General features: G+C 39.6%; 2 protein-coding genes across 5 annotated transcripts in view; one reads left to right on the top strand and one right to left on the bottom strand.

Annotated features, from left to right (window-relative positions):
- The window catches only part of LOC124864972 (adhesion G protein-coupled receptor L1-like), a 124971-nt gene extending 103498 nt beyond the window's left edge, over positions 1-21473 (top strand). For 2 of the 3 annotated variants that reach the window (XM_047359927.1, XM_047359928.1), the window contains 17 exons: positions 649-752; positions 1762-1947; positions 2159-2197; positions 4145-4325; positions 4422-4544; positions 5367-5575; positions 6936-7109; positions 7652-7855; positions 8389-8609; positions 8915-8981; positions 9126-9217; positions 9324-9492; positions 10711-10866; positions 12388-12484; positions 15677-15799; positions 19168-19185; positions 19288-21473. In XM_047359927.1, the coding sequence (XP_047215883.1) occupies positions 649-752; positions 1762-1947; positions 2159-2197; positions 4145-4325; positions 4422-4544; positions 5367-5575; positions 6936-7109; positions 7652-7855; positions 8389-8609; positions 8915-8981; positions 9126-9217; positions 9324-9492; positions 10711-10866; positions 12388-12484; positions 15677-15799; positions 19168-19185; positions 19288-20201 (3077 nt within the window). In that variant the 3' untranslated portion in view covers positions 20202-21473. Of the gene's footprint in view, positions 1-648; positions 753-1761; positions 1948-2158; positions 2198-4144; positions 4326-4421; positions 4545-5366; positions 5576-6935; positions 7110-7651; positions 7856-8388; positions 8610-8914; positions 8982-9125; positions 9218-9323; positions 9493-10710; positions 10867-12387; positions 12485-15676; positions 15800-19167; positions 19186-19280 lie in introns of all 3 variants that reach the window. The other variant, XM_047359929.1, reaches the window with a different exon arrangement.
- The window catches only part of LOC124864970, a 458718-nt gene that overhangs the window by 229178 nt on the left and 206302 nt on the right, over positions 1-23238 (bottom strand). The gene's annotated exons all lie outside the window — the stretch shown is intronic.

The following is a 23238-nucleotide window of genomic DNA, read 5'->3' as shown; positions in this document are numbered from 1 at the left end:
TATGATCCCACTATGACTACGAAGAATTGCTCCATTATCTCTATCATCGATGCTTGTCCAATCTGCCTCCTTTTTTGTCGTATGTGGTCCCCATCCTCTCTTTTTCCGCCTTGTCTTTGTGACTTGATGTTGGGTATTTGTGTTAACAGCAGCAGCAGATAGACCCCTCCCTGGTTTTGTCCCTGCATGGTGTCCTTCCTCTGAACCCTCGCTCTGAACAAAAACACCAGAGTGGAAATGAGATTCTGTGGAAGGCATATGCTTCCATCAGGTGTTTTTATTCGACAGTGAGGAATCATACCTGATGTTCTGTATGTGTGACTGTGTACAGAGATTAAATATTAGGTGATGTGCAGGAATACACTATGTCCCCCTCCCTCTTTCCTGTGGTTTTCCTCTGGCTGTAGCATTCAGCCTCATTTCTCTCTCTGTTTAACTTCTTATCCCTCATCCTTTTAAACACTCATCTTCAAACACTGAGTATTACATATTTAAAATTCATTCAGTTTAATTCTTCTAGGTTAAAACTATCACACACTCTCTGTTCATCCCTCTCTTTCATACTGTCCCCTTTAATTGCAGTCACCTAATGCTTATTATCTCTCCATTCCCCTCCACCCCACTTTGTCTTCCCCTGGTTTTCTCCAGGCATTGCTTCGTTCCAGTGCTTGGCGGATCAGGTCATTTGGAACCCACGGGGTCCTGACCTGAGTAACTGCACTTCCCCATGGGTCAACCAGGTGGCACAGAAGGTGAGACCCGGGGCCACATCCCTGGTCAAGGGTCCGTCCCTTTCTTCTGCCCTTCTCCCCTGGACACCTCCCCTGTCCATACATGATAAGACATTAACATATCCCCAAGGGTGTCCTGATTAAAATAGAGATCCTTTATTACAAGGCATGTGCTCATAATGGTTAATTAACTTTATTTTTTCCTACAAATATAATTAGATTAATGCTAGCCTGCATTTATATATTTGTTTACGTATGTCTGCAGTCTCACAATTCCTTCAAAGCTTGGCCCACATTTTATTTTTTGTTTTATTTGAATACAAATAAAATGCAGTTGAAACTAAATATCTACACACACCGTAAAACAACAAATAACCATTTTTTACGGTCTGACATTAAACCAGAACAAACTTTGCCTGTTTCATGTCAGGTACAATTACAAAAATTATTTCTATTTGCTTAATGAAAGAGATCATTTATTCCTTTCTTCAAATTCTGATTTTTATGTACATTTCCTAAGTGTTCCTAATTACACTGAGATCATGGCTTTGTTAAGGCCACAAGAAATGTAAATATCTGGCTTCAACTGTGTATTATACCTGTGCAGTAGTTAACATAATCTTTGACTGATCCATAAGCATTTATGCTTAGTTAAAATTAAATATCTAAACCGTATATATAAACAAAGCAGCTACATTGGACTTACTAATTACATCTCCATGTGCATTGCTGAAGGATTTCCTTGAATTTTGTTGTGTGTGCATGTGCTTAGATAGATAAATAGCATCATCCTTAAAGAACTGCCATTGGAACAATCCATTATATCTCCTTTGGCAAAAATCATCACAATTTCAATGTATTTGCAAAGGCTTCCATTTGCAAGTGAAAAAGATAACAAAAACCTCATGGTGTGTTCTGCAAGTTCTGTCTTTATTTGCAAGGACACAAAATGACCTAATATTAAAAATAGGTTTGTGTGTGTGATTTACAGAAATATCTAAATATATATATGCTTCTTTCTGTTATGTAGATAAAGAGTGGGGAGAATGCTCCCAACATAGCTGGTGAGCTGGTGAACCACACGAGAGGCCGGATCCAAGCTGGTGATATTAGTTCGACTGTCCGGCTGATTGAGCAGCTGCTGGATATACTGGATGCCCAGCTTCAAGCCCTGAAGCCCAGAAATAAAGAGTCAGCTGGGCGAAACTACAATAAGGTACAAGAACGTGTAATCAAACACATGCATAACTCAAATTCAATTCAATTCAATTCAAAGATACTTTATTGATCCCCGAGGGAAAATTAGAAAAAAATAAGGTTCTAGGTCCTCAAAATACCTCCTTACTGCATATACTACTGACTTTTTTAGTTATCTTCTTTTTCTTTGTTCAGTTCAGTAAATCCAAGCTTTGTTTTCTTCCTTCCAGTTCCAGAAGCGGGAGCAGAATTGTCGGGCATATATTCAGGTGGTTTTTCCTTTTATCTGTCTTCTTCACATGCCTGAAATCAAACTGTGCTCTAACCTTGAATAACAGACTCGAAATATTCTGATGCAGACTTGGTTTATGTGAATGAAATTCCTCAGGCTCAGTATTATGATTAATGTCCTGTCTTTGGAATCATCACTTACAAAACCTCTGGTTTGTGTTGAAGGACAGAGCATTCACGGTAATTAAATGTATTTTACAGCTGGTGTTGTTTGTACTGTATATTTGTAAAAGGGTGTCACTTAATGAAGAACTCAGCTGCCTTCAGCATAATCTTGCTGCAGTGTGATAGAGCTTATTGTATATGTTTAATATCAGCCATGGCTTCATCATGTTGCATGATAAGGTACAATATCTGTCGCTTGGAGAAAATCTAATTTGACAACAGTATGAAAAGCAACAGTTGGTCTTATGACACCCTTCTGCGAGTTTTTAATATGTACGGAATATCTTTGGCTCTGGGAACACTCTTATCTAATATCAAGAAAAAGCTTTGTATAATGATAAAATGCAGCACTCTACAACACCCAGTCTTTTATGTGCCTTGACCTTTCTGCGTCCGGCTGTAATATGACCCCACGTCTCTATAATCTCCATTTCTGCAGGATGAATGCAAAGCATGCAGCGCATAATCTTACTGGGCTATTACTTTGTGTCACTTGCTGCAAGGTAGCTTTGTATAATAACCACTGATCCAAGGATAACTTACAAAACCCCTCAGCCTTTTTCTTCTCCCGCAAATGGAGTGCATTCTGATGCTCAATTCATTTTCTTAACAGCAATGCTCTTTATTCCACACAGCAGTCTATCCTTCATTTTGAGAGGTCTGAGCAAGAGAATTACATGATTCATCAAGCAGGCTACTCCAATAAATTGGATAGCTGATACAACCATCAAAATTGCCATTAAATGAATTGTAAGTGTGAAATAGAATGGTAAAATGTCTGACATAGCATATTACAAATTTATTGCAGGATAGTGGTGAGCTTCTAGGAAATAATTATAGTAAATGTGTATGTTGAATTTCTTATCAAACATGTTTGCACTGCATCGTGTATTACACAGAATTAATCATTACAAAGACAGTGATAAGCAAATTTAGGAGAAAACTGGTAATTAATGATAGTTAATTAACAGCTAATAGCACTTCATGAGAATTGAGTTAGGCTGTTAAAATTAGTGTTAATGAGTGACTGTCTGATAATGAGTCATTCAGAATTAGGCTTACTCAGAATGGAATGTGAAGTTTTGCAAAACCGTAAAGTAATATTCATTACTGTCACATAGACATGCACCAATCATATATTTTGCAGAGATTTCTCGGAACCACTGAAAATGTACAAATTCAGTAAAATCCTCCAAGTAATTGAATTACAGATTCAAAATAAGTGGCACCCAGCTTAATATTTAAGACAAAAAAAATGTTAAATATGTAAGACCAGAAGCAGCTTTACACCATGAGTGGGAAAGAGCAGTCTGTTTTCTTCAGCTCCTCAGTTAAACAAGTTATCACAAATTATTTTTAACCAAAGACCAAATTACAGAGTTGGCATTTTAAACAGTCTTTAACATCTTATATTAGCCTTTAGCAAGATGAGCACAAATAGAATGGCAAGGATTACTCATTGTAAATATCAGTGTCTGTGTGTGTCCTCTTTAGAGTTAAGGCCCATTTATTTTGTCATAATGCGTTCAAACTCAGAATAAAGTTTCACACAACAACAAACATGACATTGGTGTAGAAGGTTGTGATAATGTAACTTTCTGTTAGAGGCCTGAATAGACAATTCAGTTTCTTCTATAAAAGCTTCTTAAACCTTTTCAACTTCCTCTGACTTCATTTATAAAAATTTATTACATTTATTTTTTAAGCTTTTAAGCTTTTATTTACATCTAAGTACATGTTTCTGCTTCTTTCTGCCCCAGGCAGTTGTTCAGACAGTGGACAACCTGCTACGTCCTGAGGCTCTGGACTCTTGGCACGACATGAACAGCACAGAGCAGGCTCACACTGCCACCATGCTCCTGGATGTCCTAGAAAAAGGAGCTTTTCTCCTGGCTAACAACATGTACGGCAATCGCTTCTCTGACCAAGCCCCCAGCGTTGGTAGGAAAACAGTATTAGTAGTTAAGGACACGATGGACCACTAACCACTGAGTGAAGCTCTGCCTCGGGTTCATGGCTCTCTCTTTTCACCACCAGATCTGGAGGTGCACGTTGTCAACACAGAGATGGAACTGCAGGATTTGTCATTCCCACAGAATTACGCTAGTGACAGCACCATCCAGCTTTCAGCCTCTACCATCAAGCAGTACAGTCACAACGGTCAGCAGCCCTTACTCCTCCTCTTCCTCACCCATACATCTGAAAAATTGTACTGTCCTTTGCAGCTCACTCGTTTATGTTATCATTTGCATTTTTGTGCAATCTTAAAACAATGTGGATGCAGTTGACTAAGTTATTGGTTCATAATAACAGCCTAATCTGATTAACAAAAGCGCTGAGACAATTTCTTTTCTTGATGGTTTCTTAACAGCAGTTTTAATAGAATAGCTGGGGAGGCGTGTAGATTACAATCGGCCCCAGCCTGGCACAGCTATCTCAGCACTCTCTCTCCTTTATTTTCCTTATTGCGTTGCTTAGTCTTTCCACCATCTTATCCCCGTGTCACATCTCTCTTGTTGCCAACCCCCCATCATCCTTTCTCACTCCCCTCCTCTTTCAGTGGCCCCTCATCCCCAGCCTCCCTCTGTTTTCTGCCTCAGCTAGGCTCTGCAGTGGGAACGAGATTAGAATGATTGAAACAAACCCACATGAAATATTCATATGGAATAATAAGAGATCTGTGAATGCTTGAGGGATGAATGTTCCATTGCCCTCCACATTAAATCTCCCTCTCTTGCACAGTCAAAATGAAACGGTCCTTACCATCATTCTAACCTTCACTAACTCCCTCTCTCCATCTCCCTTTCACTCACTCTGTCACTCTGTGCCATTTCTGCTGCTGTTTCAATATTATGCCCTCATTTCTCTACTTTACTCCTTCCGTCTCCCTCCTCCTTCATGGTTCTGTGTAGCTCCCCTTTTAGTAGCAACTGTCTTTTTTACACATTATTGATTCTTGCTGTCTCATCTAATCTTTTGCAGGACAAGTAAAAGTGGTTTTCATTCTGTACAAAAATTTGGGATCTTTCTTGTCCACCGAGAATGCTACTGTGAAGATAGAAATGGAGGGACTAAACTATGAGAGGAAGAACCTGGCGGTCAACTCCCATGTAATTGCTGCATCCATCAACAAAGAGTCCAGCAGAGTGTTTCTCACTCAGCCAGTGATCTTCACTCTCAGACATCTTCAGGTAGTGTTATGTTTTGCTCTTTTTTTTTTTTTAGCACATTTAAATATTTCAGATCATCATACAAATTTTAGCACCAGACAAAGATAATCAGAGTAAATAAAAATGCTGTTTTTAAATGCTGATTTCATTTATCAAGAAAGAAAAGTTACTCAAAGCAACTTGTAAAAAAGTAAATGCTGTCCTTGTTAAATCATTACTTAACTGTTGACTTTTTTTGAAAGCTGAGTTTAGTTTTACTAGCCACACCTAGGCCTGATCACTCAATTAGAACCTGTCAGACAATCTGAAGTAGGCTTAAAGATCACAAAAAGCAGCATTTCATGCCATGATCTGAAGGAATTGAAAAAAAGGTGGTAAACCTTCACAGGACTGTACGGCCTAACAAAATTACTCCAAAACCTCAGAGCTACAAAGAACATTTATTGCAATATAGTCCTCACTTATCTCAGTTAAAAATAAAAAAAGAGACTGGGTAAAAATTGCATCTGTGAGAGAATTTCCGGGCTGCTGACCAAAAAGAACACAAAGACCCATTTTACATTTGCCAGAAACATCTTACTGGTCCCCAAGACTTTTGGGAAATTTCTATTGACTTAACACACAAGACACACAAGTTTTTGAAAGGTTTGTAGGCCTTTACATCTGGCGTAAAACTAACAAAGCATTTCTGAATAAGAACATCACACCTACAATCAAATATGGTGGTGGTGTGATAGTCTTTGGTAACTTGCTGTAATTGATGGAAGAGCAAATTCCACATAGCTGAAATCCTGAAGGAACATGTCCAGCCTCCAGTTTGTGGCCTTAAGGTCATGCACACTCGGGTTATCCAGCAGGACGATAATGCAAAGCACGCCAGCAATTACACCTATTAATGTCTGAAAACAAAATTACATTTTGGAGGAACTTAGTCGAAACCTGGACTTTAATATTGCAGTGGCATGACCTTAAATACACAGTTCATGTTTAAAAGTCAATTCCTTGTCTGTCCAAAAACATACTTGGCAATAAAGCTTTTCTGATTCTGATTCTGATTGTGGCAGGATAAAAATTATTCTCACTGAAGAGGGAGACAAAATTCCTCCACAGGGACATAAAACACTCATAAAACACTCATTACCAGTCAATAACAGTTGGGGGCATTACCAGTTATTAGGTATACTTTTTTACATACTTTAAGGTCTGGTTGTTTTGAATGGTTTTTCAAATCATTACTTAAAAAATACTTTTTATAGTTCTCAGGTTATCTTTGTCCAAAAAATAAACTTATTTGGTGATCTGAAAAAATGAAGGGTTACAAACAGTAAGGGAAGAGATCTTTTTACCGCCATGAACACCTTCTTCATCTGACTTTCTGCAGAACAAGAATTATTACACTCCAAATTGTTCGTTTTGGAACTACTCTGAGCGTTCCATGACCGGCCGGTGGTCATCGCAGGGCTGCAGGCTGTTGGACACCAACAGCACACACACCACATGCTCCTGCAGCCACCTCACCAACTTCGCCGTGCTCATGGCTCACCACGAGGCGGATGTAAGGAAACAAGGGCGTGGCACGCAGACACACATTTACATTGGAAGTTGGCTGATTTATGCAGACATTTATTCGCGTGAACATTAGCGCTCGCTCATTCACACACCCTCACACACATGCACAATAATGTTCCCTTCTCAAGGCTGACAAGCTCTTTGTTTTGAATTTTCTCTTCTTCTTTCACGCCGACATTCAGGGAGGCAACAGCTTACAAATTCATGTCCCACTACTTCTAGCTGACATTCACATGAATTTAAATGTCATGTTTTTTTTCAGAATGTCTTGTCTCTTGTCTTCACATTTTAGCTTTGTGCATATATTTACAAATATTAAATAAGGCAATTTGGTCCTTTCTCTCCACTCCCCCTTTCCTTCTATCCCTGTTTTGCTTTTGCTGTTTATCTCCTGGCCCACTATTCTTCTTCCACAATAGCCTATTTTTTTCTCTTTTTGACATGGGGAAATTGTTTCTATTTGTCACCCTCTCTTCCTCTCCACGTTTCTTACACCTGTATTTTTTTCTTCTTCGTTAAATCCACCAGGGTCGGATGCACGAACTGATCCTGTTTGTGATCACCTGGGTGGGCATCGTCATCTCCCTAGTGTGTCTGGGCATCTGCATCTCCACTTTCTGCTTCCTGCGGGGTCTGCAGACTGACCGCAACACAATCCACAAGAACCTCTGCATCAACCTCTTTATCGCTGAGCTACTCTTCCTCATTGGTATTGACAAAACAGAATATCATGTGAGTTTTTAGCCACAGTGCCTACTCCCATACCTCCTTTACATTTTTACTCATGAGTTTAGGTTTTTCTTGGTAATTAAGATTTTACATGTCCTTTATACATTATGAAGCTCTTTAAAACTAAATTTACTTGCTTATATGTAGTATATTAGAGTCAAAAGGTCACGTTAGCTTCTATGCATAACTAGCTTGAGAATGACATTTACAGAACAACCCAGGTGACTTTATAAACTTTTTTTTTCTGTGAATTGCTATGAAACTGAAATTGAGGCATTGTGTCATTAATTTACTCTATAAAACCTTTATGAGACAAGGTAATAAATTAGCCATCAATAATATGCAGTGCGCCAGTCACCTAGGGGCAGCTTTTCCTTTTCTCCCCCCCTTTCAGTACCTGATAGTGACCCTGTTCTGTCCTCTCCTTATTTTCACTTGGTTAAATGCCTTAATCTTAATAATCCCTCCTACTTAATCGTAATTTTTTTTCATTCCTCTTCTCTTCTGTCATCCCTCTTCCATACCGCTGCCCTCAGATCGTCTGTCCAATCTTTGCTGGCCTTCTCCATTTTTTCTTCTTGGCTGCCTTCTCCTGGATGTGTCTGGAGGGTGTGCAACTCTATCTCATGCTCGTGGAGGTCTTTGAGAGCGAGTACTCACGCAAAAAGTACTACTATCTGTGTGGCTACTGCTTCCCTGCGCTTGTGGTGGGCATCTCGGCAGCCATAGACTACAGGAGCTATGGGACCAAGAAAGCGTACGTGTGAAGACAGGCCTTTTGCACCTGCAGATTGAGAAGTAGTATTATGTTATTCCCCCAGCTGGAAATGTAATATGCAGTGCTGTGAGAGTGGCTCTCGTGCCTCCCCACAGACTGGGTTTTCTGAGCACACTTAGCTGAAACCTGATGATTAGCCTTTATAACATAATCCTCTGAGACAGGGATGTAATCTGCACATGCCTGCCAGTGTGTGTGTGCGTGTGTGTGCATATGACTCGATTTGTCTGTATGTTTGTTCCTGGACTTAGCTGCATATAACTCTCTCCTCTGTGCCACTCCAGATGCTGGCTTAGAGTGGATAACTACTTCATCTGGAGCTTCATTGGACCTGTGTCATTTGTCATTATGGTATTAGCTTGTCAAACTCTATCCTTCACTCCATCTTTTTCAAGTTGAGAATACTTGTACAGGATTCTTTCATTGTGGGAATATTACCAAAGCAAATAAATTTCTGGACAGGATTTGTTAACTTCCTTTATCATCTGTCTGTAGCTCAACCTCATTTTTCTAATGATCACTCTCCATAAGATGATTCGTAATTCTTCAGCACTCAAGCCAGACTCAAGTCGCCTGGATAACATAAAGTTAGTTCTAGTTATTAAATAACTTAAATAAGCCTAATTGTTTCTGTTGAATACACCACATTATAAGATGAGGTTTTATTTTCTGATATGTGTCCAATTCCCACAGGTCATGGGCTCTTGGGGCCATTGCGCTGCTGTTCTTGCTTGGGCTAACATGGGCCTTTGGCCTCCTCTTTATTAATAAGAACACAGTGATCATGGCCTACCTGTTCACCACCTTCAATGCTTTCCAGGGCATGTTCATCTTCATCTTCCACTGTGCACTGCAGAAGAAGGTAACAATACAAATCACTTAACGGCATGTAAAGTATTCATACTCCTTAAACGTTTCCAAGTTTATTGACATTACTGGAATTTTATATTAAAGACCAACTCATAAGGGCACAAATGTGTAGTGAAAGTAAAATGGCATATGATTGTCCAAATGTTTTACAAAGAAAATCTGAAAAGTGTTGTGTTAATTTGTATTTACCTCCCTCCACTGTAATACTACTAGATACAACCCAGTGCAACTAGTTGCCTTCAGACATCAGTAATTTAGCTTTAGTACAGCTGTTCTATGAAGGCCTCAGATGTTTGTGGAAGAACATTAGTGAACAAAAAGCCTCATAAACACCAATAAATCTGTGAAAACGGCAAGTATTAATTGTGTACTCAATACATCCGGCCTTTAAAACAGCCTTTGCTGAATGAAAGCCTCAAGAAGACACAACAGACATGTTGAAGAAGTTGCTCTGGTCAGTTGAGACCAAAATCTTGAATGTATGGCCTACATTCAAGATTCTATGAGTGGCAGAAAACTGGCTCTGCATATCACACTATGTTTATGATGGAGGCAGCATCATGCTGTGGGGATGGTTTTTCTTCAGCGGGAACAGGGAAGCTAGTCAAAGTTGATGGGAACATGGATGGAGCTAAACAGCTTGGAAGAAAATCTGTAGAGATGGCAAAAGCCTTCATTCTAGGGCAGAGCTTCACCTTTTACTTAGACAAAGACCATAAAGATACAACCAGAGCTACAATGGGATGGTTTGGATCCAAGCATATTCATTTGGTGAAATGGCTCAGTCCAAGTCCAGACTTGCAAAATCTGTGGCAGGATTTAAAAACTACTGTTGACAGATTCTCTCCTGGCACTCTGATTGTGCTCAATCTGTTTTGGAAAAAAATACCGTGCAGATAGAGACATACCTCAAATGACTAGAAGCTGTTTGCAGCAAATGGAGGTTCTTCAGCTTCAGAATTATGTACTACTTTGCGTGGGTCTATCACATAAAATCCCAATGAAATACACGTGGGGAGTGGCTTGTAGCGTAGCGGTAGGGCACATGATAGGGCATTTGATAATTTTTCTGTTGCTGGAATACAACGCTGCCCTGCCCTGCTCTGCTTTGCGATCAGCCTATAGAAATGGCATGTTTCAGTTTATGAATCATTCTTTAAACCGGCTCACTCTGATGGTGCTGCCGTTTTTTTTTGTTTTTTTTTTACAGGTCCATAAGGAGTACAGTAAATGTCTGCGTCACTCCTACTGCTGCAGCCGCTCCTCCACCAACAGCTCCCATGGTTCCTTGAAGAACTCAGGCTTGCGTGCCAACAACCGCTACTACAGCGGCAGCCAAGCTCGACATGCAGCTGCCCACAGACAGGTGCGGACAAGACAGACCAACTCACAAAGCCACATGGAAACACGTCTTTACGCATCTTTGGGATGATGATATAGTTTTTCTCTTTGAGGAAATGAGAAGGAAATCTATCTTTGCTGCAAGATGATTCTCTTTTTTTTTTTTTCTGTGGACTATGAAGAAAAATGATTTCAAATTTAGTCAAATGACTCTCTTGATGGTGCTTGGCTAATTTTAAAACAATGTCCAAAAAAAAAACGAGCTTTATTATGTAAGATTTAGAATTATAAACTGGCTATATGTGCAGAGTTTTGATTACTTATCAGTGACAGTGATTCACAGATTATTTTCTGGAGCACAATCTACTCATTCTAGTTACTTATAAACCACCATCAATGCATGCACATATCAAATTAAACACCAGTAATATATTTGTTCTATGGGACTATTTGATTTGCAGCATTATAAATAAACAGTCCAGTGTGATCAGCCTGCATATTCACAGTTTGTTTTGAAGTTTTACGGTTACCTTTCAGCATAGTGTTGGCAGATCAGTACCTTGCAGGGGAGATGAGTCATTTATAAATATATCTTTAGAAGCTCGTTTATTTATATAGATGCAGAAGCCATCAGAGACGACTTGCAGAAATACTATTCATGCCGGGATATGAGGAAACCTTCACGTGGCAGAGACACATGAGACACAAACAAACATGGCCAAGGAATCTTTACAATCAACAAACAAGCGTTTCCAAAATGTAATAACATGCAACAATTGTATCAACTACTGCAATCACATCTTACGCATCACAAGCTCATTAAACCGCCATGATAATGTGGCAAAGTTCCACGCCTCTTTACCCCAAGCCCAAATCTCTTTTGTCTGTCATGCATGTCTATTGTTTTTTGCAGATCACAGTGAGCCTCTTAGTTCTGTTTACAGCTGCCACATTGATTTATAAAAATCTACTCACAGCATATATATACAACAGATTTTTTCTGTAATATCACATTTACATTTTCCAGATCATCATGGTGTTTAATGGTATACAAAAGTAACTTGAGTAAACACAAAAAATGTTTTTTATTTATTGATGATTTAATTTACTAATGATAAAAAAAAAACTATCCAACCAAATCTGGCACCATGAGAAAAAGTAACTGTTCCTTAAATCTAATAACTGGTTGTGCCACCCTTGGCAGCAAGCATTTCCAACAGCTGGCAATGTGTCTGTCAGACAGGTTCTGTCTAAGTGATTTCTTGATAAACAGATCAGAAAGTAAGTGTAGTACAGTAGTGAAATGTAACTAAAAAATCAGATTAATAATAAGCAATTTAAGGGGTGATTATTTTTTACACAGGGCTCAATTGGTTTGGACAGTTTTGTTCCTTAAAAGAATAAAATGATTATTTAAAAAATGACTCATGGTATTTACTCTGTTTATCGCTGTCTGCTATTAACATTTGTTTGATGACCTGAAACATGTAAATGTGACAAGTGTGTGTGTCAGCTGCCACTCATAGCATTCTGCTTTTCCCTCCAGAGTCGGATCCGTAGGATGTGGAACGACACGGTTCGAAAGCAGACAGAATCTTCATTCATGGCAGGAGATATAAACAACACCCCAACGCTTAACCGTGGTGAGATCCCCACTATATCACTGCTCCCTTTCACCTCCATTGACGTATTCACACTTAAATGCTTCCAAACACATATGCATTAAAGCAGAGCTGACCAAAAAGGTAATTAGCTTACTAGAGAGCACACAGCAGTGAAAAAATATTATAATTCATGGCAAATGTGCTTTAACTGCTGTTTAGAGGGTGATGAAATGTGTGCTCATGCTTTTGTAGTGTTACTGTGGGGTTATTTACTGCTGCACTTTGCAAATAGTGGTTATTAGCTGCAAACGTTTAAACAGACTGTGAAAGTCTTCCTCTTAGATTTCAGTCTTTCTGCTGTGTTTTACAGGCAGCAGATATAGTGCAAGTCAGTTAAGGCCTGATGCAACAGCCAAAAGCCTCCTTTCTTCTCTGAAATGAGGCTTTTTATGTAGCTCCTTCATCTGTTTATCTTGTTTCCTAAGGCCATATTGGAATGGTTTTGACATACTTTAACCAAAATGCAACACGCTTAAAACATAAACAAATATTGATCATAGCCTCTCTTTAACAGTATTTTCTTTGCAACTCATTTAAGAGGCATAGTAGGACAGCTGACCTATGTCCTTTTTTATCCTTAGAGCATGTGTCTTTTAGGATTGTTGAACACACAAAACGGACCTGGGTGAATATACGTATAATTGGACTTTAGCAGCAGATATCTGAGCTATTAAGTATTCACTCACCTGTTCAACTGTTTGTTAACACAACACAAATAGTGAATCAGCCAGTCATATGGCTGCAACTCAATGCATTTAAGCTTCCAAACATGATGAAGATGACTTTCTGAAGTTTAAACCAAGCATCAGCAGGAGAAGAGCAGGGATTTAAGTGACATTTCACATGATATGATTGTTGTTGCCAGACAGGTTGAGTTTCAGAATTTTTCTTAAAATGCAGATCTGCTGAGACTGTCATGTACAACCTTTTCTCAGGTTTGGTTAAAACATGTCTACAACAACAAGTCCTAGTTAGATTCGGTTCTATTTTAACTGAGAGATTCATATGGTAGGGTTAGCATTTTGTTTAAGCAAGACAAAAGCATGGATCTGCCCTGCCATCTATCAACAGTTCAGGATAGTGGAGGTGGTGTAATGGTGTGGGGAATATTTTCTTGGCAAATTGTGGGCCCCTTAAAACGAACTGGGTATCAGATGCCACAGCCTACTTAACAACACAGTATTGTTGTTAGGAATTTGTGTCTGAGCTGTGGATTTCAGCAGCTCCTCCAGAGTCACCATGGGCCTCTTGTCTCTGAAGGAATGAGGATGTCTAACCTACTAGGAAGGTGTTCCTAATAAAGTAATAAACTTTCCGGTGGTATCAGAACCAGTTCTAAACATGCCTTCAATAAAGTCTTGTTTGTCTTATTGACAAAATTAGCCATATGTTGTTTTCCCCCAAAGTTGTATTATTTTTTTCTATACCTTTTCTTTTTATAGCATCTTTCTAACCAAACCTTAAGGATTTTTTCAAAGTTGCATAAAAACGACACATCAAACCTTGATATCACTGATTATCGCAACCTTTGTAAATGACTGTGTCACTGCAGCTGCAATCAGTGACACTGAGATGATCTAGGTTGGCTCAGGTTCCAGACTTGTTTCTTAAGATGGGGAGGGTCGGTGTTGATCATAACACTAAGGCAGTTGCTAAATCAGCCATCACTCTCTATGCTAATTTCATCCATTTTGTTTTTAATGAACTGATTAGCGTGTGAGCGAACAGGGGGTAATTATTCTAATTGAGGAGAGAGACAGGAGCAAGGCAGGGCGTGAGGACGAGGTGTGCTGGAAGTGAGCTAGATAGATGAGAGGTGTCTATGTCAGTCTGTGTCTTTGTGTGGCTTGGTTTCTTAGTATCTAGAGGTTTTTTGTGACAATAGAGCAATCAACAGACCTGGACGAGACGTACCATGTGGATCACTTCATGATGTGCTGTCAAGCACAAACAAATGAGCTGTGAAGCCTTTATTTTCCATGCTGCTGAAAGAAGTTTGGCAGAAAGTTAAAGACGAAAGCATCTGGGGAGACACATATAGTGTGAGGCGCTATCATGGAAATATAATTACAGGGCTGAATCTGGAGGAGAGATGTGTTATCACTGCCATCTAAGATCTCTTTGATTTTTTCTATTCACTTCCATATGAACCAGACTTTCTTCCTGACAATAGTAATCTGTCCAGAAAAAAAAACCATGGTGTTATACACATATCCAAAGTTTCCCATGCTTCGTCTTGCCCTACTTTTCTCTACACTTTGAGCTAGTTTCTTTAATTCTCTACAAGATATTCCCAGAAGGAGGTACACACAGACAGCTAATACCAACTAATTTGGTGATGCTTGAAAAAATCCTGGCGGGAGGAACTGAGAAAAAGTTTTATCGCAGCAACACAAGCCAGAGAATGAACAGGAGACAGGATTGTGCAGAACGCCAGAAAGATGGACAGAGGAAGTGTAGCAGGAGGGGAAATTACAAATAAATAGCTGTGTGTGTGAGTGTATTTTTTTTACCACTTTTTTAGAATCCCCTGTTCCCTTGCTGTATGATGAACGGTAGGCATGGGACTTGAAGGTTGCACTTTGCCTTGGACGACTCTCCGTCATGCTGTCCTATTTTTAATTTCATGGCATTTCTGTTCGAGTTGCCTCAGGCTGGAGCCATACATGGGCATTATACAACAGTCTCAGTGTGCCATTTCTTTGAATTATATTTGTCTTGTAGTGGCATTCACATTTCACTGTGAAATTAACTGTGTTTCCATGACTGCACCCGTAGCCTACATAATGGCATGCATTACTGTTCTCCCCATCTGACTACATCGTCAACCAAAGGTGGAAGGGAAGAAAAATAAAAACAATCCTCCAAGCTGTGCCCCTCCTCTCAATTGTTTTTTTCTTTCTTCTTTTTGCTCAAAGGTTACAATCAGCAGATGAAAAAATTGAAGTGAATACTGTGAAATGTGTTACTCTATAAAGAAATGGCAGAAGAAAATAACCCCATCTGAATAAACAGTAAATATTCTTATGATTTCAGATGTTATTAGAGTCTGAAATTCAATGTTACACCTATTGTGTGCTCTGTTTCTGTGCTTACACCACATGCATTTAGGGTAGATTTACACTGATATTTATGGTTATGCTCATTTTCTAAAATGTTTGTGCTATACAGCGACCATGGGCAACCACCTCCTGACGAACCCGGTGTTACAGACCCGCTCGGGTACCTCTCCCTACAACACTCTGCTGGCTGAAAGCTTCACCCCACCCTCACCTGGGGTCTTCAACTCCACAGGTTAGCCCCTCATAAACACCTCAGTCTGTGCGGACTATCTTGTCAGCACAATATGAGCTCAACTTGCAGTCCTTCTTCCTATCAGTTGTTTGACATAGCAGATGAACACTCGCTGCTGTTGAGGGTTTGCATGTGTGTGTGGGAGCCTTGTCCTTGTATGTGTGTGCGCTTTCTCTTTCCCCAGACTATGTAGCTGTCAGACGGATTCACTAGGCTGAGCAGAACAGAGCCAAACAGTGCCTACAGCCTAACCAGCCATCTGGTCAGATCTTGAATCTTCATGAGAACAGCCACAAATTGATTAGAAGTTTAGCTACAGCTGTGACTGCCAGTTTTCTTGAGGAAGGTTTTCCTGTTCCCGAGCAGCAAAAATAGCTGGCTCAAACCATGATGTCCGTAGAAAGGGATCAGATCCGCTCTGTGGGAGGGCGATGGTCCATCTGGATGACCATCAGTCATATGTGTACTCATTGTGGGAGCTGCTCTCCACTTTATGGATGCCTTTAGTTGCAGATTTAATGAAAAGCGCAGATATTTACCATGGTAAACACTGCATGTCTTTGGTTTGATGAGTTGGTTTGTAACCACTGTATATCAGGCCTGGTGTTGAAGATGAAAGTTTGTTGTTGTTTGTTTGTTGTTCCTTTAACAAAAATAGACATCTTGGCAATATTTGACATTTGATTCCAAAGTGAAGGTTTTTCTTTACATCTAGAATTGGTCTTTTATTGGTATTCTGAATGTAGACCTAATTTAGCTGAGATTGAGCAGCGCAACAAAAAGGACAGACAACAGCCAGTCGTCAACTTAAAACCCTTTGACTTTTAGGCCTTTCCTATTCTAACTGAGCCATCAAGCAAGTTGGTCCCATTTGTCTATAATGTATAAATCCAGCACCCTTTTACCACACATTAGGTTTTAATTCTTGTTGGGATAACCTTATTATTTTTTTCCAAATTGAACTCAATCTTCGTCTGCTGTTCTCTATGTATAAATTTGAGGTTGAAATGAAGTCTATTAGTCCTCATTCTTTAATGCAAACACTGTTTTTTGTGGTTAGGTACAAGGACTAGACATAAAAAATATAAAATGCAATAAATGTCCACAAAAAGCTTTGCAGAAAGAAACCAATACAAAAACCGCTGGACTGCTGATCAACACAGCTTTATGATATAACAAGTCTAAAGGATTTATGGATATTTCAAAATTTTTGTAAATGCTGTATGTTACAAAATACATAAATGACAATGCTTTTTGAAGAGATCTTTTTATTTGTTTTCTTAGAGTTAATTTATTTCTACATATAAGTCTTAACCTTAAATTTTTAAGAAAAGTACTGCAGTATGAAAACAACTTTTAGCAAGCCTGAATCCCTTGCAAAAGTGTTAACCTCTGTCATGTTGCAACCTTAAACTTCAATTTATTTTGCTGGGGTATTATGTGATAGACTGACACAAAGCAGTGCAATATTGTGAAGTGGAAGTTGATAGTTCTCAACATGTTGTACAAATAAGAATATGAAAAGTATGGTGTACAATTGTTTTTAGCTTAGATGATCTAATACTCTGTAGAACCTCCTTTCACTCAGTTGCATCTGCAAGTCTTTGTGGCATTTCTTTACCAGCTTTGCACATTTGAGACTGAAATTTCTACCTCTTCTTCTTAGCAAGATAGTTCAAGCTTAGTCAGATTGGATCTGTGAACAATTTTCAAGTCTTGTCACGGTTTCTCAATTTTAGGACTGGACTATTCCATCGTAGCTCTGACCTGTATGTTTAGGCTCATTGTCCTTCAGGAAGATGAACCTTTTCTCCAGTGTCAAATATTCATCCAACAAATTTTCATTCCAGGTGTGTTTGCATTGAAGTCAGAACGCTATCCTATTTAGATTTTTATTGAACTGTCAGATAGAGCTGTGTCTGTCACTGCAAGGCATTAGATTTAGTTCAATAGTAATGAGATAGTGGCACCATTATATTTCACGGTGGGAATGGTGTTCAGGGTAATGTGCAGTGTTATTTTTCTTCCACATATTATGTTTTGTATGAGGGCCAGGAAATTCAAGTTAGGTCTCATCTGACCAAAGCACCTTCTTTCATGATTGCATTTGACTCCTACATGGAAATAATGCTTTTCTTCTTGCCACTTTTCCATAAAAGTCAGATTTGTGGAGTGCACATCTAAAAACTGTTCTGTTGACAGAGTTTTCTGCCAGAGCTGTGGATCTCAGCAGCTTCTCCAGACTCACCGTGGGCCTGATTAATATTCTTCTTTCCCATCCTGAGTTTAGATAGATGGCCATGTCTTGCTGGTTTACAGTTGTGCCATCTTTTGAAAGATTTATGTCCAGCGTTTAAGATATTGTTTAATAACCTAACCCCGCTTTTAACTTTTTCATTACTTTATCGCTGACCTGTCTGGTTAGTTCCTTGTTCTTCATGATGTGTTTGTTCATTAATGTTTGCTAACAAACCTCTGGGGCATTCACAGAATAGCATTTATATTCAGTTTAAATGCCTCACAGTTGGTCTCTGATTAGATGAAGTTGAAGTATTAAAGGGGACATCAGAGTAGAGTGGGCTGATTTGAAATATGCACCAGACACTTCTTATTTATATTTGGTAAAAATATTTTGAAAATCATGTATTGTTTTTTCTTCTACTTTACAATTATGTGTTACTCTGTGTTGGTGTATCACATCAAATCCCATTAATGTTTACTGAAGAGGTATGAAAATATGATTTTCAATAAATGTTTTACTAGTCTAAGTTAAGTAAATGCCTCAAATAACTGTGAAATCTAAATGATGCTGATTAGAGTCAGCAAGAAGCATTAGTTATGCAGTTTTTTTCTTATCTGCTTTTCCTACAATCTGTCACTTAGCATTCTAGCTGCATGATTGTGAGGAGCTTTGGAAGGCTGGGGTCATTTCTTTTGTACTGAAGAACATAAGCACTTGGTAAGAGTTGCAAATGGAGGTCTTGTTTTATTTACTTCTCTTTTCTGAGTTTTTTTTTATCCTTTCAAATAAACACAGAAAATCAGGGTTCTACTCTCTTTTAAACTAGAGAAATGTATTAAAATTGGTAAAACTAAAGACATGAAAATTGAGCTGGAGAGCCTAATTGAATCCATTATATGTGTTTCCACAACTAATATTATCTAGCAGAAATATGTGAAAGCAACACAGCAGGTCTTGTTGTATATGTTAAGAGTTGGTTGCATGTGGGATTATTCAGACAAAGAAGTGAACAGACAGTAGTACAATCATGCCACCATTTTCCATTTTATAAATCTAAAACTAGTTTTTGTTTTACTTTCACTAATTCTGTTTGTTTATTCTACATGCTTTTCTTTGGGATGTGTAGGAACCTTCCGTGACCCAAGTAAGTATAATTAATATTTCCCTGTTTTATTTTTTTTTTAATATATATGAAGTCTCACTATATAAAAATAATGCAAAATCTGTTTGTCTGTTTTGGATGCAGAGAGTACACTTTCTAAGCCCCGGGACCCCTGTGGAATGGAGACGCTTCCCTTAAACGGTAACTTCAACAACAGCTACTCCATGCGAAGTGGGCCGTCGGGTGGAGGTGGCGGCAGCTGTGACTTTCTTAGTGGTGGAGGAGGAGACACTCCTCCACCTATCTTCAATCCCCGTAGTTCAGAAACCCTTGGAGGTGGAGGCACCCGGCGAAACCTCACTGATGCTGCAGCCTTTGAGAAAATGATCATCTCTGAGCTTGTCCATAACAACCTGAGAGGTGGTGTAGGTGGAGGACCTGCAGGAGGTGGAACTGATGTGGTGGACAGAACGTATGCCAGTCTGGTTAGGGGACATCCTCACTGTGGAGTGGGTCGGGGAACGACTGCAGGTGGGCCAGAGCCGTCAATCAGCATGGATGAGGATGATGAGTTTCTTAGTGATGGACGGCAAAGAACGCCTCAGGATGTGGAGCTCCTCTATAAAGCTCTGGAAGAACCCCTACTGTTGCAGCGTGCCCAGTTGGTCCTCTACCAGAGTGATCCAGAAGAGTTGGAGAGCTACACAGCCGACCTAACTGAGAGCCTTGGCAACAGTGGTCAGAGTGGTAGTGGGCAGAGAGACAACAGAGCACCAGACTCACCTGCCCATGACTCCCTCTATACCAGCATTACCAACCTGCGAGACTCTCCCTATCCTGACAGCAGTCCTGAGCCGCTGGAGGTTGTGCCCCGTTCAGCTCAGCCCCCTGAAGAGCTGTACTACAGCTCTGGGAGGCCTGCCCTTGGTTCCCGTGGGGCCCCCATGCAGACCTTCTACCAGGCCCCACCTCAAAGACCCAGCGGAGAGAAACAACAGGCTCAGGAGCCTGCCCATACTGAGGGAGACGGACAGATGCAACTGGTCACCAGCCTGTGACTGGAGCCTGAAGGAGGAAACTGGAAACTATTGTGATAGCCAGAGCCTCCTTTGAGCGGTCTCTTCCTCATGTTTCTCCACTCTCTGCTTATTTGGTTGCCTTTATTTCTCTTGACTTTTATTTAACTTACATATGAGAAAACTGACTGACCTTCTGGGGGAGTCACAGCTAACTCTGCTGATGCAGCCTTTATCATCGACTCTGCCCCATCTGTTTTTCATCGGAGCATTTGATACTTCTGTGGCCAAGTCCAGCACTCTGAATGTACCAACCCCCTTCACCCCCCAACCACCCCCCTTTACCTTTGGATATTTCAAAACTTTCAAACTTTGTTAAAAATCTGTATGTGTTCAGACCTGCCTCGGGAGATGAGGATGTTGTTTTATATTTTGTCTCTTTTTATTTTCTTACCATCTTTAGATCTTTTTTTTCCAAGTCATTATTTGATAAGAGTAGTTAGCTGTGCAGACAGGGAATATTGTACACTATTATTACCTAAAATGTCTCACAGAAAGCTCTTCATAGTTGCCAAAAATATCTTTTTTGAGCCAGAACAGAAACCAGAACATTAACAAGGAAAACACACACACACACATACACACACACACACCCACACACATATACAATCACTCATCCTGAAGTGCTTGTTTCTGAACATGAAAAAGCAAAGACAGTACTCCATTTAAGTAAATGGGAGCAAAAGCTTTTGTTCCGAATGGGCATTGGGAGCTGATTCAGTGTAGTTGCCTTCATTTAGTCTCGCTGTGAATCACAAGTGTACAGAAGTGGAGTACAGGTGGAGACAGAGACTGAGGAGGTGCTGTATCATCCATCCAGAGCTGGAGAGCCTCCACCCATAAGACTGGGCGATGCTCTCTGCTGTTCTCTGTGTTTGTTTGCTTTAGGCCTTTGAAAAGTTAAATGACTGCCTTGCTGTTGTTTAAAGAGAGTATTCAGTTTTTAAATCCTGGGACTGCATGTGCACATTGCTGCCCCATTCCCCTTGTACTTTGCTGTTAGAGCCTAGAGTGAAATGGACTTTCTGTGTGTTCTTGTGGCAAACAGGACTGCAGACGTCGCAGACACACTGACCAACAGTTGGTATAACCATGTACATAGAAAACCACACATGAATCTACTTTATTCCTATTATGTAAATACCGACACCGGATGATCAAAAGCAACAAAAAGTAATAAATAATATGGAAATGACTTCTTGTACTGCAACAAATTGTTGAAGGAAAAGAATAAAAATGCTTTATGACCTGGATGAAACACTCTATCTCTAACCCAAGGACCGTAATCTCTCTCGCTCTTTTTTTTTTTTTTTTTTTTTTGCCATGAAATTCCCAAAGGAGAGAAAATATCAGACAAAGAAAGAGGGTGAGAGTAATTAAGATATGAAAATTTTATGTGATAAAATCCGTCATGGTATGTTTTAACCTTTGACAGTCCATGGGTTGAATTTCCAAAACCAGTGGGGAGATAGTGCTGCTGGGCAAGCGAGATAGATGTTGTCAAATATCCTTCTGTGCCTCACGAACATGAAGCATTGTGGGGTGACTATTAGCGCCAATCAAGTGATATGGTTTTGCTCTTGTATCATTTGGAAGATTTAATCAGATGAAATTTTTTAAACATGGGGTTTAGCATGTAAAATAATGACAATTGTTTTGCTGTCTGAGAATATTGCATTTTGTTGTTTCTTAAAGATAGTTTCAGCATTGCTCCAGAGCCTTATGTGACAACTCATTATTTTGCAATGTATGTGACTGTGTGCATGTATGAATGTAACTGTGTGGGCTGTGTATGATTTTCTTTTATGAGACTTAATCATGCACACAACTTCAACAGGCTTTTTTCCTTGACATGAATTAAATCCAAATCACACAAGGCAAGATACTCATCTCTGAAAGTCGCCATTACTTCTCCGCCTCAACGGATATTGTTCTTACAGTGGTGGTCATGAGTAAGGAGAATAGGAAGAATCAGAGTGCCTAGAGAGAAGATGAAAATGACAAGCCGGATTGACTCATTGGGAAGAATGTGTTTCCAATATGTCACCCAGTGCAAAGCAAAATTAGCCATCAAATGGAAAATGCTCCAAAGGGTTCCTGCCAATGGTTAACATCCATTTGACCTTTTAAAAATGTTTGCCTTCTTTTATGTTTGTTTTCAGAGTTTTTTTTATATGTTGTGTTTTTGATTTTCTGTTTTTACTGATTTATGCACCTTAGTTTCTTTACTTTATCCTTCTAAACCAACAGCAGGTAAAAAAAAGCATGTGGTGTGGTGGCACAATGTGAACAGAAGACAGATGCATCTACCAGAGTGTGACATTTGGCTGGGGCTTGAGTGTCCCACTTCTAAAGGGAACTCAAAGGACAGCTTTTAACTTTGGCCCCTGGGGCTGAAAGGGAGAGAGGGTTAAAGACAGATAAAGACAAGGGAATCCAACATTAGGGTATTATAATTATTCACCTAAGTTCTATTGTATTGGCTGTGGAGAAAAATGAAGCTAAAAAAGAATGCACTGCTATTGTCACTTGAGCTGTAGGGGGAAAGTGCAGTGCTCTTTTGATTAAACATAACCTGGATTTACAGCTGAACTTGTGAACTCTCAGTGATTACAGATATAAAAATCAGATCTGCTCTTGTGGTCTGGTTTGCCATGGTGATGGACTACTAAGGGGGAGATCCTACGACTCAGAAAGGAAATGAAGACAACTGAATGTATTTTTAGTGCAGGACAGGAGCCAAAATAAGTCACTCCACAATAGCAGGAGTAATTGGAAACACAAGATAACCATCATTACCTTAATGCTCCTTTATCTCATCATCATCATCACTAACTACATTTTTCATTTGCAGTATTTGATGCTGATCTCAGCTACGACAGTAGAGAAAGACTGTTCTGATGCCCCCCACAGGCCCAAGGAATATGCATCACCTTGGGCCTGCTTACGTTAATTTCTGCTGCTCCTCTTCTTTTCCTGTTAAACTCATCTGCAGTTTAATATCAATCTCAACAGACCA

Source organism: Girardinichthys multiradiatus, chromosome Y (genome assembly GCF_021462225.1).
Source record: "Girardinichthys multiradiatus isolate DD_20200921_A chromosome Y, DD_fGirMul_XY1, whole genome shotgun sequence".
Taxonomy (NCBI): Eukaryota; Metazoa; Chordata; class Actinopteri; order Cyprinodontiformes; family Goodeidae; genus Girardinichthys; species Girardinichthys multiradiatus.
Note: the sequence above shows the minus strand (reverse complement) of the source record. Positions and strands in the feature narration are given on the sequence as shown.